The following is a 21,182-nucleotide window of genomic DNA, read 5'->3' on the forward strand; positions in this document are numbered from 1 at the left end:
GACAGTCAAGTAAGGACAACAATGTCTCTACTTCATGAAGAATTCCTGAAGAAGCGCTTAATGCCCGAAACGTCGATTCTCCTGCTCCTTGGATGCTGCCTGACCTGCTGCGCTTTTCCAGCAACACATTTTTCAGCTCTGATCTCCAGCATCTGCAGTCCTCACTTTCTCCTAATGTCTCTACTTCCTCAGGTAGCTAAGGAAAATCAGCATGTCCACAAGGACTCTTACTAATTTTTATTGCTGCATCATGGAAAACATCCTAAATGGAAGCTTCACAGCATGATATAGCAACTGTTCTTCCCAAGACCACAAGTTACTATAGAGAATTGTGAACACAGCCCAGTCCATTTATTTACTCCATTTAGACTTCACACTACCTCAGGAAAGCAAGCAACATAATCAGAGACCCCACCCACCCCAATTATACTCTCTTCCACCTTCTTCTGTCAGGTAGAACATATCAAAGTTTGAAAACATTTACAAATGGATTCATGACCAGCTTCTCCCCCCACTGTTAACAGATTTTTTAATGGGTCTCTCAAATGTTAGTGTTGATCTCTCTCTCTGCACCTTTTCTGTGGTTGTAATTTTCTATTCTGCACTGTGTTCTGCTACTTTGTATGGTTAATCTGTAGAAAACAACATTTTTCACTGTAGCTTGGTATATGTGACAACAGGAGATCAAATTCAAATAGGAAGCTAGATAAAGGTGGAGGGACATTGCTGGTATTTCAAGAATGGCATTTATACAATAGTTAGAGATGAGCTTGGTTCTGGAGATCAGGATGTAGAATTAATTTGGTTGGAGATGGAAAACAGAAAGGAAAGAAGTTGAAGTGGTCTGCAGGCCCACTGATAGTAACCACAATATGGGAAAAAATATACCTGAAAAAAATACTGGGTGTTCGTTATATAGTGGTGGCAATAATCGTGGGTGACTTTAATCTACATGTAAACTGGAAAATCAGATTGGCAGTCGTAACCTGAATGAGATCATAGAATGCTTTCAACCAAGTTTCTTAGACCATCACCTTTTGAATCTGACCTGAAAGGAAGTTATATTGGTGTTGTCTAATGTTACAAGATTAACTAAATTACATTAATTAATATCAAAGTTAAGGCATCCTTGGCAGCAGTGACAAAACATGACTGAATTTTAAATTCAGTTTGAAAGGGAGAAGACTGAAAATACTTGACTAAGACAATGCAAATAAGGGAACTAAGTGGGCATGAAAGCTGATTGACAGACAGAGAAAGATACTTAAGGGATATTTCAGAATGTTTAGGATAGGCATGTTCAATTATAAAGGAACACTCTAAAGGGAAGACCCACAATACATGTTTAATTTAAACATTTATGGAAATCAAATTTAAGGGAAAAGCTTTTAACTGTACAAAGATGAGTGGCAGGCCAGAAAGGGAATGATAAAAGGTTAATCAGAAGGAAGAAATTGGAGTATGAGAGAAACCTAGTACAAAACATAAAAATTACAAGCAATAGTTTGCACATGTATTCAAAAAGAATTAGAATTAGATTTTATTGTCACATGTATTCAAGTATTGAAGCATACAGGTACCATAAAAAATGTACAATGTTGCCATTTCCAGTGTCATCTTAGGTACAAAGGTACCTTGGTACAAAATGTTAGGTACTTCTTCCAGTCAAAATAGACAACTTCATATTTTACCATTGCTCGATCTTTGTCGACTTGCTCATCTATATTCCATTGTAATCTCCTTCTATCCTCTTCACAACTTACTTTCTTATCTATCTTTGTGTCATCAGCAAATTTAGGAACCATATCTTAGGATTTATTTCTTAGGAAAAGCAGCAAGTGAGTGCTTGTCCTCGAGAGAGTGAGAAAGGTAAATTAACAGTAGATAACAACGAAATGGTGGATGAGATGAACCAATATTAAGCTTCTGCTTCATTAATAAAGGATACAAAAACATTCACTAATAGATGTAAATCAGGAGGTAGAAGGGAGTCCACGAAATTACACCAATGAGGCAAGTGGTACTAAGCAGACTGATAAAGTTTGGGCTGACAAGTGTCCTGACCAGATGGACTTCATTCTCAGGTTTTAAAATAAGTTGCTAATAAGATAGTAGATACATTAGAATTTTTAAAAAGCCCTACATTCAGGAAAGGTTCCATTGAACAGTGAAGTAACAAATATACCTCCTCTATTCAAGAAAAGGGGGATTCGAAAATAGGAAACTATAGGCCAGTTAGCTTAAAATCTGCCATAGGGCATATGTAAGTCTTGATCACTAAAGAGATTACACAGCTGCACAGCAGATTTAAAAGCTTCACACAGGAAAAACTCAAAGTGCTTGGTTATTTCAAACTGAGAAGATCTAAGCTCAGTTGTATGAAGACCTAAGGAAGAAGCTGTCAGATTCTCCAGACCAGAACTGAAGCAAAGTTAAATTAAGCTCTAATAGATGTGGCAGAGTTCTCTATGGTGAGTATTGTAACAAAGTGCTTTTGGAGTTAATGGGATTGCGTTTTATATATTGTAAAATTTTAAAACTTGTGTTTTATGTAAATAATTTGTTTTATTCTATTTTATCTAGATTATATTGTGACATGAAGTTTTGTTTCATTGTTAAATAAAAGATTACATATAAACATAAGAGGTAACATTTTAGCATGGATAAAAGCTTGGCAATTGACAGGCACGTGTGTGTAAACACTAGCAGATCCTTTTCTGGTTGGATGTAATGAGTGGTGCGCGACAGGGGTCAGTGATGGGCAGAAATAGACAAAAAGTCTTTTCCCTGGGGATGGGGAGTTCAGAACTAGAGGGCATAGGTTAATGGTGCGAGGGCAAGGATATAAAAGAGACCTAAGGGGCAACCTTTTCACGCAGAGGTTGGTATGTGTATGAAATGAGCTGCCAGAGGAAGTGGTGGAGGCTGGTACAATTGCAACATTTAAAAGGCATTTGGATTGGTATATGAATAGGAAGGGTTTGGAGGAATATGGGCCGGGTGCTGGTAGGTGGGACTAGTTTGGGTTGGGATAGCTGGTCGGCATGGATAGGTTGGACCAAAGGGTCTGTTTCCATGCTGTGTATCTCTATGACTATGACTAAATGTTTTAGGGAGATAGCCCAGACCCTTACTTTTTTTTTAAGGCAGATGTAAAGTGGATATTCCAAACTACTCAGCTTTAAACAAAACCAAATTTATTTAAACATTACAGATGAAACAGGATCAAAAGAAAACAGAATTTCGGACGATGTAACTTATTTGATAACCCAACCAATATGATACTGCAACTTAACAAAGCTGTTCCAAACCCTGCAACATCCCATAAACACACCAACTGGCAAATGTTAAATTTAAATATAATTTCTTACAAGCAGGTGAGATTTCAGAGAGAAAGTCAAGGCACTCTGTTGAAACATGCATGCTCTTTTCACGATAGTTGCTTCTCTAGGTACCCAGCAGTTTCCTGACAGCTTGCTAAACCAATACTAGAAAAAACCTGAACTGGAAGAACTGGCCACTCCCCTACCACTGTTCAAAGTAACCATTTCCAGACAAATCTGCCTTTATGACCCCTCTTGAAAAAAGCCAAGGACAACATAACCTTGTTAAAGGGGCAGCATTGTCACAGACAATTGGAATATTGTGATCAGTTTTGGTCCCAGTATTTAAGCACGTGCTGGTATTGGCATTTATGGAGAGGTTATGGACTCTGGGTTTGTACTCAATAGACTTTAGAAGAATGACGGGGGGGAATCTGATTGAAACTTACAAAATACTACGGGACTTGGATAGAGTGAACATGGAGATGATGTTTCCACTGGTAGGAGATACCAAGACCCAGGGCACAGCCCCAGAATGAAGCAATAATCCTTTAGAACTGTGAACAGGAGGAATTTCTTCACCCAGAGGGTGGTGAATCTGTGGAACTTATTGCCACAGAAGGCTCTGGAGGCCAAGTTATTGAAAGTGTTTAAGACAATCATTATGCGACAGAAGCAAGAGAATGGGTTAAGAAACATAAGCCATGATCAAATGGTTGAGAGGACTTGATGGGCTGAATGGACTAGTTCTGTTCCAATATCTAATTGTCTTCTAAGAATGAGCCAGCCCTTAAGATATAAAATGGAATGTATTTGAAAATGCCTTGATGAGCGTGCATGTGTGGACAAAGAGAAAATCAGAGAGATGGTGATTTCACAATTATGATAAATCTCATAAAATCTCAACTTAATTTCCTTAGCATTAAATTAGTACAACAATAAGTCTTGAACAATATCAATCTTGCTAATCTTGCAAACTTTAACTGCACAGAAAAAAACTATATTAAATCTTCATTATAAACTAAAACTCAGATACAAATATTCAGGGTAAAGTACATACCACTAAGAACTCCTTCTTGTCCACCATTTCATTGCCATCAGTATCAAACATGTTGAAAGCTATTTTAAAACCTGCATGAGGTTCTGCAACATATGTACAAAATACTAATAGATTAAAGATATAACAGCAACATGTCAAATGCATATTCCATGCTTCTGAGCTTGTATTATCATATAAATCAACAGGTAGTGCATGGATCAGTATTTTAATTGCTAGTTAATAATATCAAATAAGCATTTAAAGTATTATAACTTATATAGTGCTTTGGACATTGAAAAATGTTTCAAGGCACTTAGCAAAAGTGATATCACTGGAACAATGTACCAATATGTAGTGCTGTCAACTTATAAGACTAGCACAAATAATTGTAGGCGAACCTTTCAAAGATAATGAAATTAAAATTCAAACTGTGGCATGAATCAGTAATGTAAAAATAGGTTGCCTGTCTTTAGGTTTAGAAAATAAAAATCTACGAAAAGGAAACACATCAGTACAAATTTCAAGTATGTATGTGTTATGTTATGCATAAATAAGGTAAAATAAAGGCAGAGGAAGTGTTAGTAAGTATTAGGTATACATGGGCCAAACGTTTTCCTTCATATCTTGTATTTTATACTTATTTCCTGCTTCATTTTACCTTAATTGAGTGCTTTCGTCTTAGAAGACATCATTCAACTTCCAATAGTTAAAATTATATTTATTGTTGAGAAGTATTATCTGAGCATTTTAAAAGTGTACCAAAGGTTTCCTGTTAAATAAAATGCTTCCTTACCTTCTTTTTCAATTTTGACAAAAGTCTTCATCGGAAAGTTTAATTATTTTTATCTTTCTATACCCGCTGTGTTCTTCTAGCATTTTGTGCAAGTTTAATATCAGTCTAATATTTAATGGGGATTCTTAATGCAAAGAGGTGGTAATTACTGAAATAATAGTGATACAAATTCAAAACTAAAGTTAGTAATGGATTTTTTTATGTTTCAATTAACTTATACTGCACTTACCAAAGGTTACAAGCATACAGTTGTGAAAGTTGCTATTTAACTGTTTACTTAGATTCAACATCAAAATAGCAGCAATTATAAACTTAACATATGCAAAACATTTCAGTTAAGATTATTAAACATGCTAGTTTTCGACTCACTTGTTAGTATGCACAAAAGAAACAAATATTCCGTGTAGGCAATCAGACCTAGAAGTAGGGAAAAAGTGTCATTTTTCATTATTTTGAAATAAGAAAACAAAATCAAATGTAGGTCAGTGAGCATAACAAATAAAACATTTCAAATATCAATATTCATCGCAATACTTCTGGAGTGTGTGACGTGGACTGTATATCCCAATGTTTTTCTGGATGCATTTTTGCATTGTAACTTAAATACTCAGTAATGAGGTTTTCATCCTTTTGGAATTATTTCCTGTTTACATTAAAACTAAAGACAGTAAAATGATTTGTTGAAGTTAAATAGTCTTCTGCATTACAACTTGTTGCTTTTGTTCCTTAAAGCATATAAGGACAGAGAACAAACATGATTGACCTTTCAAGTAGTTACAAATGCAAATAAAATTGAGGTACACCTGTGACATTCACCTACAGATAAGAAATTCCTTGAATTTTGATAAGAGGATGTAAAACATCCTTAAGTAATCACTCAATTAATGTGAAGACTTTTTACTTTTGTTTTTATTTGTTTTACAGAGATTGTCATCTAACAAAGAGAAACCATTTGTCAGCCAACAAATAACTAAACATGAAGACAACTATTTACCAGTCTCTAAAAGCATTCTGCCCTTAGAGATTGTAAATTGTGACCTATGGTCAGATAGTTCTGGTTGACTGCATTGAGTGCTATGGGAGAAAGATTTTGAAATAGTTACCACAAAATAAGAGGTCTGTCCGGCAAAACCACAGATGATAAAAAGGTCACAGAAACTTAAGAAAAATATGGTAGAAATTACGTATGTTATTTCCAGGATAAAAATATCCAAAATGTAACAAGCTTTACTCTTGTACAACACATTTTAATCAAGCTAACAAACTAAAATATAAACAATGATTCAACATTCCAGAGTTTCTGCTCCACTGCTGGATTTATGGTGTTGGATGAAAAACTAGCCACAGACGACAAGTCTTGTGCCAAATAAAGATGGCAGATTATTTGAACATTTGGGCAGGAAGCCCATGTCCATTGAGGCACTGCAGAGGTATCCAACCTAATGAGATCCTCATTATGTTGGAGTAGCGTCCTGCTGGCCCAATGGAGGAGGGACTCCAAAACACTAAGTTAAAACTGGAATATAAAAATCCCCAAATAATATTGCCAAATCTTAGTGAATCGGTTTTCTCTCTCCACTATAAAAGGAGAAAATGCTAGAATTACTCAGCAGGTCTGGCAGCATCCACTGTGACCGAAACAGAGTTAACATTTGAGGTGTATGACCCTTTATCAGTTCTGATCAATGTCACACCTTGAAAATATTAGCTCTGCTTCTCTTTGTATAGAAGCTGACAAACCTGCTGGGTATTTCCAGATTTGGAGATGCCAGTGATGGACTGGGGTGTACAAAGTTAAAAATCACAACACCAGATTATAATCCAACAGGTTTAACTGGAAGCACTAGCTTTCGGAGCACTGCTCTTTCATCAGGTGGTTGTGGAGGACATATTTGTAAGACACAGAATTTATAGCAAATATAAAGCTAGTGCTTCCAATTAAACCTGTTGGATTATAATCTGGTGTCGGGTATTGCCAGCATTTTCAGTTTTTAATGGCAGGTTCACAAAGGTATTTCACTTTTGTCCTTTATGCCTTTTGAAAACACGGTGCAGAATCTACACCTTTCAGTAGGATGGGTCTTACCAAGGTAGGCAGGGAATACTCAAGTCTCATTAACAGTCAAGTTTAGGCTGTGACGTGTAAAAATCTAACAAATTCAGGTTACTGCCTACACTGTGAGCTTTGGCACTGATATTTATATGTTTGTTTTCTGTTTAATAAAGGAAACCATTACTGCAGTAATGAGGGAGGTCATGCTTGAACAGTCTTCAAGTGAGGCCATCAGGGCGGAGCTTAGAAATAAAAACAAAGGAGTGATTATCTTGCTGGCCTGCCAATAGTCAAAGGAAGATAGAGGAGTAGCTATGTCAGCAAATCACAAAGGTGTGAGAGAAGTAGCATGATAATTGTATGGGACTTCAACTTTGCAACCATTAACTGGGATTGCCTTAGTATGGAAAAAGCAGACAGAGTAAAATTTTTAAAAAGTGTAACAAGGAGAGATTTTCTGTGCCAGCACATGGATAGTCCTACTAGAAATAGGTTAGTGCTGGACCTAATCCTTGGGAGTGAAATTGGTCAAATGGTCGAAGTTTGAGTGGGTGAGCATTTTTGAGTATAGTGACCATAACTTTATAAGTTTTAAAGTTATTATGGAAAGGGATAAGGACAGTGCAAGGGTCTAAATTGGAGACAGCTGATTTCAATATTGTTAGATTGGGCGCAGCTACTTGCAGGTAATGGGAGTTACCTTTGGAAATGGGAGTCTTTAAAAGATGTACAGTGAGGATTCAAGGCTGTCATGTTCCTCTAAGAGTGAAGTACAAGGGCAGCAACTCCAGAGAACTCTGTAGGTCAAGAAATATTGAGAGTTTGAAAAAGAAAACCAAGGAGGTATATGTTAGATATGGTGCATTAAAAACATGGGCGGGGGCGGGGCCTTGGTAAGTATAGTGTGTGTAGGAGGTTGCTTAAAAAGAAATTAGGAGGGCAAAGGAAGCCATGAAATATCTTTGGCAGATGGGATCAAGAAAAACCCCAAAGCTTTTATTAAGTGTATTAAGAGTAAGAGGATTAGTGGGGAAAAAGTGGGACCCATTCAGAGTCCAAAGTGGCAATCTGTGCGTGCAGCCAATGGTCTTGAATGAGATCTTAAATGAATACTTTCCATCTGTATTCACAGAGGAGAAAGGCAAAGACATTGTAACTGGGGATTTCATCTGGGATGGTGAGGTTCTAGTATTCATTAAGATTAATAAGGAGGAAGTATTATATGTTTTACCAGGCATACAGGTGCATAAATACCCAGGCCTGATGAGATGTATCCCAGGCTGCTTTGGAAGGAGACTGCTGGAGCCCTGGGAAAGATATTTAATACTTCACTGGCCACATAACTAATGTGGTTCCTTAGTTCAAGAAGAGCAGCAAGGATAGACTAGGTAATTATACACCACTAAGTCTGACATGAACAGTTGGCAAATTATTGGAAAAAACTCTGAAGGACAAGATTCATCAATACTTGGAAAGGCAGGGATTGATCAGGAAGAGGCAGCACAGATTTGTTTGAAGGAGGTGCTTTCTGATTAATCTAAATGAGCTTTTAAAAGATGACTAAATATATTGATGAGGCTGGTCCAGTTGATGCAGTCTACATTGACTTCAGTAAGGTCTTTGACAAGGTCCCACTTGAAAGGCTGTTCCAAAAAGTAACCAAATGAGATCCAAAGCAAGTTGATAAATTGGATCCAAAATTAGCCTATAAATAGGAGGCAAAGAGTGATGTTGGAGTGTTGCTTTTGGAATTGGAAGCCTGTGACCAGCAGTGTATCACAGGAGTTAGTGCTGGGGCCCTTGCTGTTTATTATGCACTTTAATGACTTGGACGTGAATATAGAAGGTTTGGTTAGTAAATTTGAAGATGACATGAAAATTGACAGTGTTGTTGATAGCGAGGACAAGGATCTCAGACTACAGTCCGATACTGATCAGTTGGTAAATTGGGCAGAGCAATGGCAGACAGATGGAATTTAATCCCGCTCAGCATGAGGTGATGCATTTTAGGAGGTCTAATAAGAGAAGGATAAAAACAATGGATGGTCACTCCCGAGGAAGTACTGAGAAACAAAAGAACCTTGATGTACAAGTCCATAGATCCCAGAAGGTGTAAGAAAGTCTTGTTGCAACTTTACAGAGCATTGGTTAGGCCACAGTGGAATGTGTGCAGTTCTGGTTGCCACAATCAGAAATATGTGACTGCATTGAAATTGATGCAAAACTCACCGAGATGTTGCCTGGGATGGAAAGTCTCAGGTTTGTGGAGAAACTGGATAAGCTGGGCTTGTCTTCCCTGGAGCACAGGAGGCTGAGGGTGTGGGGGGATCTAATTCAGGTATACTAAATGATGTGGAGGGTAAATCGGGGTAGATCGTGAGAATCTCTCTCTCTCATGGCAGAGATATCTAAGAGCAGAGGCCATAAGTTTAAGGTGAGGAGAAAGTGGTTCAAAGGAGATCTGAGGAAAGATTATTTCACCCAGAAGATGGTAAACATATGTAACATGCTGACAGAGGGTGGTTGAGGCAAGTACTCTTGCAACATTTAAGCTGCATCTGAACGAGTTCTTTAGCCCAGCAGGCTATGGACCACGTGCAGGTAGCTTAGTGTTTGTTGGTTGGCATAAACATGGGTGAAAGGCCTGTTGCTACGCTTTTGACCCTATAACAATTCTAACATTTAGAATGTTCATAGAAGTATGAAGTGTTAAAATATATAGGCTACTCAGAAATTCTACTGGGATGGTATTCTTTATGAGGAGAGAAATTTGAAGATAAAGACACTGCCATATTTTATGAGAAGAGGATAACATACTGTGCTAAAATGTACTGCCTAACAACTCTCAATTAAAATTATTCAGTTTTGGATCAGACATTTATCATTAATGTCTTGATTGCTGATGTCTGTTTCAACAAAAAAAAATGTACTGTATTGACACATTCACAACAAATTATACTGGAAGCTGCAAGTGATCTTTCTATTCACCATATAGTGCCTTAAATCGCTGGAATGTGCAATTATAGCAATGCATATTTACAGAGACAGTATAAATTCAGACATAAAAACTTACAAAATAGATTTAAATTTATATAAATTCAGACTAAGAAATTCATGGAAATTATGAAGACCTTTAATCTTATAGTTAGTATTCTATTGACTTACATAAATATTCAAGATCATGTAAAAAAGGATAACTGAGGACAAACAAATAAGTGTTCAAAATGGGTTGGGGCAAGAGAAATAAGAGGGAGGCAAGAGAGGAATAATGGAGGAAGAGAGAGGAAGAAAAGAGGTTGCAGAGGATTTCAATTTTGAATTTGCACACTCAATTTATATACAATACATTGATTTTATATTTAAAATTAAATATATTTACAGTTGAAAGTAAAAGCTCATGAAAATTTGAATTGAAAATTAGTGGAATTTAGCAATTTTTATTCAATAAAATGTTAAAAAGAACTTCACCGATCATATTAGAATGTAATTAGCAGCACAAGATTACCAGAAGCAAGGATGTTGACTACTGACAAACTTGTAAATAAATTAGCACTGTTGATACAGTTACATAAAGGTATTCCCATATTTGATGTCAGCAAGTTTAAGTGTAAATGGCCATGTCAGATAATCCTCCGGTATTTTTCTCTGCTAAACAAACACTGATCTTATAAAGAAACTCAAAATTATTTCTTCAAATAGATCAGAAAATGGATGCTTCTGAAGTAAATACAGTCTTGCAGTGGCCTAGCAGGATTACACGGGAGCCTGCAAAATTCAAATGCAAAATTCTTCCCCTCCAGTCAAGTTTGTGACAATACTACTCTCTGTTAAAGTTCTTTCCATGAATAAGCAATGTTTATATTACCAAAATACTTAATACCCACTGAATTACAAAGTGTCGCTGTGTGTCTTTGTGAATGCCTTCAAATTCTAGTTCAAATAATTGACACTGACAAGGCAAAAGTTCAAATAGATGTTGTTAAGCAGCAAAATTCCACAGCAACACCTCACAAAAAGGTATCTTGCATACACTGTAACTCAATGCTACTCTAACAGTTAATTCTATTCACAAATATGTGTAGTAAGAACATGAAATTGTCTTGCTAGCCAGAGACCTCAAATAGACTTAAACATTCTCGAGGGCCTTCACAAGCCCTTCTAAAGATGAGCTTTGTTTGACGGCTAGCATAATGCCTTTGTGAGTGACTTTGCTTTGGTTTGAAACTCAACACCAGGATTAACAGGTTTCAACCCAGTTCTGGTGCTCAATTTCAGTTCCAACCTTGGTATTTGGTCTGAGTGTGGAAAAGTACCTACATCACAGGTATTCGGAGTGTAGGAATTAACTTCTCAAAGCTCAAATGGCAGCTTTATCCATCAACAATGAGCAACATTCTGGAAATGTAAGGTTTTAAAAATTGCACAAACTCCTACCAACAAAAGGAGTGAAAATTCACAGTAATTTCAGCACTTTTTCATGGGTTATGTTTTTGACATTACAATTGATTGCACACTCTAGTTTCAGAAACATTTAGTTTTTCATGTTTAATACTTAAATAATACTACCTGCACATAAATTGCGAACATCACTATATGTATTGACTGTTTTTTGAAAAGGAAGACATTAACTTCCTTTTGGAGACCAAGTATTAACATTATGTTAATAGAAATGGAAAATATGTAGCAATAGGATGTTAATGCATAATTAAGAGGGACAAGAATGCACAAAAAAAGTATGATCCTCTTGATATTTTGTGTTGCATACCAAGGCTTTCATTCCATTTTTTTTAAAATTGCACTTTAAATCCTCTAATTACTCAGCCCAAACTACAGTAAGGCTTTGTACATTTTGGAAATCATCTGAATTTAACACATTTCCTTCAAATATAAGCAATGTTTTTATAGTACTTCTATCTTCCTCTAATTTCAACCAACGTCTGTGTTGTCCCATCTAAAATAATTACTTGTTAATTTATAAAGTACTTTAAGCAATCATCATAGAAACAAATATACACAATAACTTAATTTTACTAGCCACATTTATTTTTAAATGATATACTGTGAAATGAATTGCCAAATAAAGTTCTCTTGGTCTTGATTAACTTTGATCATGACATGCCAAATCACTTAAACAGCACTCTTCCATTAAGAAGTGGAAATCATGTTTTCATAACCTCGTGAATCCATTCCAATTTTCTTGCCATAAAATTCAACTTTTCTTCAACTCTACCACATGTACTGTATCCTAAACTAAGTCTTCATTTACTACAGACTTCCGTGTTAAAACCCAAGTGTTATCACATCATGGCTTCTCCTGACGCCAATTCCAAATCCCCCATGCCCTCCTTGTATTTTTTTCTCTGAATTCTGATTGTTGATTTATTGTCACCTGCAACAATGTACAGTGAAAAGCTTTGTTTACGCGCAGTACAGGCTGATAATAGTAAGCAAGGATGTACAGATCAAAAAGACTCAGACAGAGGCATACAAATTACATTGCACAGGGCATATACTGGGCGAGATCAAGGTAAGCAAGACCAGCATTACTTGAGGCTAGAGAGCCTATTCATCAGTCTAATAATGGCTGCCCCTGTTCAGGCTTCTGAGTCTTCTGCTGGACTGAAGAAATTATAGGAGATCATCACCGAGGCATTTTGGGTCTTTGATGATGTTGGCAGTCATTCTGCAGCAGCAAGCTGTATTAATGGAATCCAAGGACGGCAAGTTGGCTTCTGTGATGGTCTGGGCTGTGCACACCACCTTTTGAACTTCCTTACTGTTCAGGACAGAGCAGTTGCTGTCTGTTATCGTCACTCCGAGGAACTCGACGGTCTCCACCCTCTCAACCTCAGTTCCGTTGATGCAGATGAGGGTGTGTTCTTCTCCTTTCTTCCTGAAGTCAATGATAAGTTCTTTAGTTTTGCTGCCATTGAGAGAGATTGTTTTCATTGCATCATGTCACCAAGTCCCTGTCTCCCTTACATACTTTGACTCATCGTTGTTTGATTTCGTCAACGAACTTGTAGATGGTGTTCCTTCAGAATTTAGCAACACAGTCACAAGTATATAGTGAGTACAGTTGGGCGCTGAGGACGCATCCTTGGAGTGTTCTTGTGGAGGAGGTGCAGTTACCTACCGTCGCTAATTGCAGTCTGTGGGTCAGAAAGCTGAGGGTCAGTTGCGCATGGCAGAACCGAGACCAAGGTCACAGAGTTTTGAGATCAGTCTGCAGAGAATAATGGTGATGAAGGCTGACTTCAATGAGTGCGAGTTTGATTTAAGTGTCCTTCGTGTTCAGATGTTCCGGGGATGAGTACAGGGTTAACGATATGGCATCCGCTATGGACCTGTTATGTCAGTAATCAAATTGGAAGGGATCGAAGCAAGTTGGGAGACTGGAGTTGATGTGGGCCATGACCAGCCCTTGAAGCATTTCAGGATTACTGAAGTCAGAGCTAGTGGGAGTAGTGACTTCTCAGGTCAGGAATGATGGTGGTTTCATTGAAGCAAGTGGGGTCTTCGGCTTGTAGATGGGAAAGGTTGAAGATGTCGGTGAATACCCCTGCCAGTTGGTCCACAGAGGATCAGAGTGCTCGACTGGAAACAGTCTGGGCATAATGCTTTCCTCCGGTTGACTCCCAGTAGGACTGATCTGAAATATGCAGCGGTGACCAAAGCAACAGGTACGTCCAGGACTGTTGGGACAGGCATCACCCCACCGGTGGCATTCTGCTCAAACTGAGCGTAGAAAACATTGATCGTATCAGGGAAGCATGTGACTTTGTCACTATCTTGTTGTGTTTCATTTTGTATACCCTAATATTGTTTAGGCCTTGCCATAGGCAGTGGGAGTGTGTTTGGTAGGTTTAGACATCTAACTTGGTCTGGTACTGCCCCTTGGCATTCCTGATAGCTTTACAGAGGTCATATCTGGATTTCCTGTATTGGGCTGGATCATCAGACTTGAATGCTGCACATCTGGTGTTCAGTAGAGAGTGAATTTCCTGGTTCATCCAAGGTTTACAATTAGGGAATACTCCGACTGACTTCTTTGGTATGCAGTCCTCCATACATTTGCTAATGTTACATCTCTGGTACATTCCTTCTCTATTTTCTTTACTACACCTTGTCAGAGTCTTCAACTATTGGACCTTCCTGTCTGAAATTTCCAGCTATACCTTTACATCTCCAGTTCTGTTTTATAAACTTCCTTTAAGCTTTTGATAACATTTCCTTTATTCTTCTCTTTCTGACTTGGTCTCCACTTCCCATGTTGCCTCCATAAAATATCCTGGGGCTTTCTTTTAAACATTACAATTATATGCACATGGAGACACTTTTATTGGATAGCAGGTAATGTGTTGTGGGTTGGACCTATTGTGATTTTGAAGAATAATAGACTAAAATTGCAATCTGTGCTATGTCAAAGTGTATACACGTTCAAAATTTTATTTCATGGAATGCAATCATCAAACCTGACATAACGTTCAAGAGGAAAAAATTGGAAGAAATATACTATTTGAAATATGTGACATTATTTTTTAAAATATCAATAAGAAAGTTCTTTGTCATAAGTTATTTTTAAAAATTCTACATTTGTCATTTCAGGTTGCATTTTCTAAGACCTTTAATGGTTTGTTATACTGAAATTTGGTTCAAATGTAAGCAATGTTTAGGGAATTATAATATTATGGCACTAAAGAGCAATGAAAAGTAAGTTGCATTTTCAGCACAAAATCTATGACACCCACACAACTTACACATACATTTTGACTTTGTTTGCCAAAAAGTGGCAATCTATTTTTACTAAATTTGCTCACTGATCATAATTGTTTCCTTTTGAACTAAGTCACTCGAAAGTGAAGCAAGGGAGCAAATCAGTCAAACCAGAAGTCTCTTAGAATCATGTTTTCCCATAGTCCATCATTGTATACAAATATCTTGAGTAATCACTGAACCATTACATCAGTACTGGCTGCAAGACAAACTTTCATATATTTAATAAATTCATAATGAGAAACAAATGCATTGCCAATTTATTTGGAGTATTTCACTCACCTCTATCATGTAAAGTTCGAAAAAGTCTTGAAGAGCCTTTCCATACTGGAGGTGTTTCTGCAAGCATGTTTTCCAATTCCTGTAAAACCCGTGTAAAGAAATAAAATGCTTTAAGTGGGAAAAAGTTAAATCTCAACAAGATTTTCTTTTAAATAGATTTTCATCTACAGATCTATATCAGTTCTAAAACATTTTGTTAAAGGTATTAATCCCACTTGCAGGAGACAATTAAAAGACAGGGCTGGTGAGGGACAAAACGTCTGCAAGCATTCCAAAATTTCACAACCTATAACTGACATTTTCGAAGGACAATAAAAAGTTCCAGGTAAAAATGAAAGAATATGGAACTTCACATACTGGCAGGCATTTACGGGAAAGTGGCTATACAGGATCACCAAAAGCATCCACGGAGAAATGGAACTGCTCTACATCTGCTTTTGTATTGACCCACATTCTGAGAAAATATTCCTCATATCCTTCAGGAATTGTTGTGTCAGTACTCAATACTGTCTTGGATACAGTCCATCAAACACAACTAGTTAATACAGCCTCCTTTAGGAAAATGTACCTCTCCCAACAATGACTGCAAAAGTGAGATAAATTATCTTCTTTCTTATCTTTTGACAAATTAAATATTTCAGTTGTGATATATTTGAAAACTGTGAAGGTAAATTTTACTTTTGGCAAGAAAATAGGCAGAAAATTGTCACTCATGGATCAGTCATCAGCAACACAACCGCCTCAATTATTCTTTCCATCATAAGGAGAGGAAGAAAAGATCAGGCTGAGTGTATAATAGACAACCATTCTTCAACAGCTTGTTTTCCACACCCAACCAAATGTTAAAACCAGCCTCACTGTCTCAGGATTGCTCACCTGTTTTGAAAGTGATTTCCGAGGTCTAAAACCTGCAAAACAAAGTTTATTTATTTTATTTATTGCACTGTACAAACTGTGAAATCCTTTAAAATTTGTAAATCAAACTGATTACTACCAATGTACATTTAAGCCTCAAAGATAAGACAGTAACTTGATAGAGGTCTTCAAGATTGTAAAGAGTTATAAGATAGTGATAGATTGCCAACTTGCTAATCAGTGAAAACAATGAGGCACAAACTTATGTACGTTGCTGAAGTAGAATGAATAGGTAGTTAAAATAAATTAGGCTGTTGCATGAAAAAGGAGAATGTTAACAGTTAAACAGGAAAGCAATATTAGATTAAATAGCTTGTGCTAAACAACACTAATGTGTACTTGGTGAGAAAATTAGTTAGAGATGTTCAGGCATATTTCTGCTGTACCCTGTTTTAGTACCCAAATTTCTAAAAGGGCCTTGTGTCAGCAGGAGCCCCACCTTCCCCAATAGGGTGGACATACTAAGACAGGAGAGGTGTGAAGGGGAATACCATGAGCATTTATAAATAACATATGTTCAGACATAGCTCATCACCCTTACCTGCCAGTCTGAAATGATATTCTATAATTAAGATGATAAAAATCAGGAACAATACATTTCAATGTAATATTTAATGACTCCTTTAAGTAGGAATTCTTTTGCCAATCAAACTTGCTAGGAAGTAAAACGTGGCAAGTGTCCGAACACATTTCTTGTAAGTCGTATAACAAATGAAGCTGGAAACTGACTCCATTAAGAATGAGACTTAAATCGAGAAAACTGGCAGGTGAAGGAATTTGGTGCAGTTAAGGAGGAGATCCTGTTCAGGCCTTTTACACAAGAAAAGGAACCAGTGACCTTGAGCCCTGAGAGAGGAAATCTGCAGGAATTAAACAGGTGTACAGGCAGGTAATTAACGATTTGCAATCTTCTCCCCCTTCTAAACTGGGGGGTTATCTGAATGGATACTGTGAAGATAAAAGTACTCTATTAAGTTTATAGCAGTACTTGTTAAGCTTCATAATATAACCACGGATCATCTCAGTGATATTCCAAACTTGGATATAAGAGCACAGGAAATAGGATCAGCAGTGGACCACATTGCCCATTGAAATCTCCTCCACTATGCAATGCAATCATGATTATTCTTAACTTCAAACCTACTTTCCTGCCTTTCCTCCATCCCCCAAGAAATCAAAAATCTGTATATCCCTGCTGTAAACATATTCAACAATGGAATATCCTGGAATAAAGGATTCAAAGGTTTCATATTTCTTTAGGCGAAGTATTTTCTCATCTCAGTACTAAATGTTTGGACCCTTATCCTGATAGTGACCCCGGTTTCAAATTCCCCAAACAATGGAAAAAGGTATCAGCATTGGTCCCCATCCTTGTGTCCATGCAATAGCATCCCATCCACAAATTTAGACACATTACTCTCTGCCTCTATCTCTGTCACTATTATAGTGTGTAAACAGCTAAGGCCCAAGCATGAACCTTGTTCATGCTCCACTTCACTGTCTACATTGAAAGTGCCCAGTTTATGCAGATTCTTCTTCCTTTCTATTAACTAATCTTTTGCTCATGTCAAAATATTATCCTAAACTGCATGAGACCTTAACAAATGTGTTTCGGAAATCCAGGTATAGCAAATCTACTGGTTCTCCAATAACTCTCCTACTAGTTAAATCCTCAAAAAAAAACTGCAACAAGTTTATCAAATAAATTTTCCCTTTATAAAATCATGCTGACATAGAAAATCATACTTGATTAAAATAAATGCATCGCAAGATAAAATTCCAGTATTTTCCCAATAGTTACATCTGATTAATTGGTTTGCACTGGTTTTATTACTCCATTGCCAAATCTGATGGGTCATTCCTGAATTAAAAAAATTTTTGAAATTCATAGCTAGTGCATCCATCATCTCTGCACCTCTTTTAGAACCCAAGGGTTTTGATCACTAAGGCCTTTGTGTCGAATGTCACAAATCCTTTTCTAATGCTTTTGTCAAGATGGCATTTGCTCCAATTAAAAAATGGAATATTGGTCATTTCAGGGCATCCAGTGTCAGCATCAAATATTTTCTGGTCAACTACAATAGGCATTAATTGCTAAGTAATTCTTCCTCTATTCTAGATCAATGTACCAACCCGAACTAAATAGCAATTTCCATGTCAATTGCAGCTATAGATTTAAACTTGAAACAATAATGAAAAGATAAGGATAGTTTTTCAATAGCAACAAAATTAATGAGGATGGTAACAAATACAGGGCTAAACTATCTGCTTTAAAGAGACCCCATACTCCAGATTTCTAATTGGGGAGCCTGACAATCCTGTGATATGTCAAAGAACAAACGTAGGTAGAGTTTAGATTAGACTTACAGTGTGGAAACAGGCCCTTCGGCCCAACAAGTCCACACCGACCCACCACCCACCCATACCCCTACATTTACCCCTTACCTAACACTACGGGCAATTTAGCTTGGCCAATTCACCTGACCCGCACATCTTTGTGACTGTGGGAGGAAACCGGAGCACCCGGAGGAAACCCACGCAGACACGGGGAGAACGTGCAAACTCCACACAGTCAGTCGCCTGAGTCGGGAATTGAACCCAGGTCTACAGGCACTGTGAGGCAGCAGTGCTAACCACTGTGCCACCGTGCCGCCCAGTTGATACAGTGCTTCTTACAAGCCTGTAAATAAAAAAAAGATAGCTGTTAACCACTTGTATGCCAAATAGTATTCCTTAAAAATAAGTTTGTAACTTTTGTCCGTTTGTGATTTAAGAGCTAACTATCTGTAATAGCTTGAAAATACCAAAAGAATATGATCTTTTGTTAATAATTTTGGAATACTGCAATCATTTCTGGTATCCTTGCTCTCAGGAAGGTGCTATTAAACTTGAAAGCTTTCAGGAAAGATTTACCAGGACGTTGCTGAGGTTGGAAGGTTTGAACTATAGGGAAAGGCTGAATAGGCTGGGGCTATCTTCCCTGGAGCATCAGAGGCTGACGGGTGACCTTAAAGAGATTTATAAAATCATGAATGGCATGGATAGGGTGAATAACCAAAATTTATTTCCCAGGGTAGGAGATTCTAAAGCTAAAGCACCAAGGTTTAAGGTGAGAGGGGAAGATATAAAAGGGACTTATGGGGCAACTTTTGAAAGCAGAGGTTGGCACACACATGGAACGAACTGCTGGAGACTGTGGAGGATGCTGGTTAAATTACAATACTTAAAAGCAACTGGACAAGTACATTAATAGAAAGGGTTTAGAGGAATATGAGTCAAATGTTGACAACTGTGACTACATTAATTTAGGATATCTGGTTGGCATGAATGGATTGGACTGAAGGGTCAGTTTCCTTGCTGTACAACTCTATGACTCTGATTTAATTTTTGGCAGGACTTTCTTTTATAGTAGGTTGACACAATCCCTCTTTTATTATAGGCTAAAAATGAAAATTAAGAAGTTTAAAGTTGGATGTAAGGATAGCAGGTAGGAAAGTATCAACAATTTTATTCCTCAGTCAACATAATGTTTGCTGCCAAGAGTCTCGTTCTGGAAAAGCACAGCAGGTCAGGCAGCATATCAATATTTCAGGCAAAAGTTCTTCATCAGGAATCCTTATGAAGGGCTTTTGCCTGAAATGTTGATTCTCTGCTCCTCAGATGCTGCCTAACCTGCTGTACTTTTTCAGCACCACACTCCTGACTCTGATCTCCAGCATCTGCAATCCTCACTTTCTCCTCCATAATACTTTCATCGCAGCAAATATTAAGGGTATTAATTGGTTATGTTAGGATATACTCTCACCTTATCTGAATTACCTCAGTTCCTGCAATACTCAAGACCTTCAAAACCATTTAGGAAAAGCAGCCCACTTAATCAACACCTTATCCACACCTTTAAATTTTCATCATTGGCACATTGTAGCTGCAGTGTGCACATCTCAAGGTGCAATGCAGCAAGTTACAAAGGCTTCTTCAGCAGCATTTTCCAAATTTGAACATCTATCATCTAGATAATACGAGAGAGATAAGGTCTAAATATAAAAGATATAAAAGGAAGTGAAAAGACTTGAGAAGCAATGAGACTATGAAAATAAGACCGACAGTGAACGTAAGAGAGTCCTAAAGTCTTCTGTGTGACGATAAAAAATTAGCAAATGGTGATAAAAGGAATGAATGGTTGATTAGGAAACAGAAAAAAGATTTACATATGGAGGTTGAAAGAACAGTAGAGGTACTAGATTAATTGTTTGTATCTGTGTTTACCAATGAAAATGCTATCCAGCCAGCTTGAAAGAGGACAGTAGGATTAAAAATAGATTAGGATTAGGTGGGCTACATATACTTAAAAGCTGATGATCTGTATCCAAAAGTCCTGAAGGAAATGACAAAAGAAATTGTGGAGGCACCGGCCATACTTTCCCCGTGTTTCAATCACACTAGGTGCATCCGAGTGATTGTGGACTACTGATTTTGTATAAACTCAGAAGTAGCACTCTTTTAGTTTCAGTGTTACGATATATAAAAAAAACTAGCAGCATAGTTTTATTTTATAAACTAGGTAAAAGGTGAGTTTATTACATAAATATCAATGAAAGTTATTAAAGCAAGAGGTTATTTCTAAAATACAGATAAAGACTTAAAGTAAACAAGAATACAAATTACAAATGAAGATCAAAATTATATGAAGATCACTATGATCATTGCAGGCCTGATGTGCTTGAAGGTTCTCTTTCTAAAGAGAGTTGGCTAAAAATATCAAAATCATAACTCTGTCACTGTGATAGATCCTATAATCAGATAGTCAGATATTAATTCTACAGAACTAAACAGATCCTGGGAATCAGTGAAGGTTCCTTTGCTTTGCTTTTATGGAATTGCAGATTATGACTGTTGGTAGCTGGACAACAGCCTAGATTCATTCCTGTCTCTCTATTGAGAAAGTGATTGCTTCAAGATGCCTCTCCAATAGTCTGCAGAAGAATCATTGCTCACAGTCAA

At 37.2% G+C, this 21,182-nt stretch overlaps 1 protein-coding gene across 4 annotated transcripts in view; it reads right to left on the minus strand.

Moving 5' to 3' along the window:
- The window catches only part of LOC132819161 (calcium uptake protein 3, mitochondrial-like), a 175,062-nt gene that overhangs the window by 108,432 nt on the left and 45,448 nt on the right, over window positions 1-21,182 (minus strand). For all 4 annotated transcript variants that reach the window (XM_060830587.1, XM_060830596.1, XM_060830605.1 and 1 more), the window contains exons 3-6: window positions 16,143-16,174; window positions 15,267-15,345; window positions 5,525-5,572; window positions 4,384-4,466 (exon numbers count right to left, since the gene is read on the minus strand). In XM_060830587.1, coding sequence (XP_060686570.1) covers window positions 4,384-4,466; window positions 5,525-5,572; window positions 15,267-15,345; window positions 16,143-16,174 — 242 coding nt within the window. The remainder of the gene's footprint in view (window positions 1-4,383; window positions 4,467-5,524; window positions 5,573-15,266; window positions 15,346-16,142; window positions 16,175-21,182) is intronic.

The sequence above is a fragment of the Hemiscyllium ocellatum genome, chromosome 1 (genome assembly GCF_020745735.1).
Source record: "Hemiscyllium ocellatum isolate sHemOce1 chromosome 1, sHemOce1.pat.X.cur, whole genome shotgun sequence".
NCBI lineage: Eukaryota > Metazoa > Chordata > Chondrichthyes > Orectolobiformes > Hemiscylliidae > Hemiscyllium > Hemiscyllium ocellatum.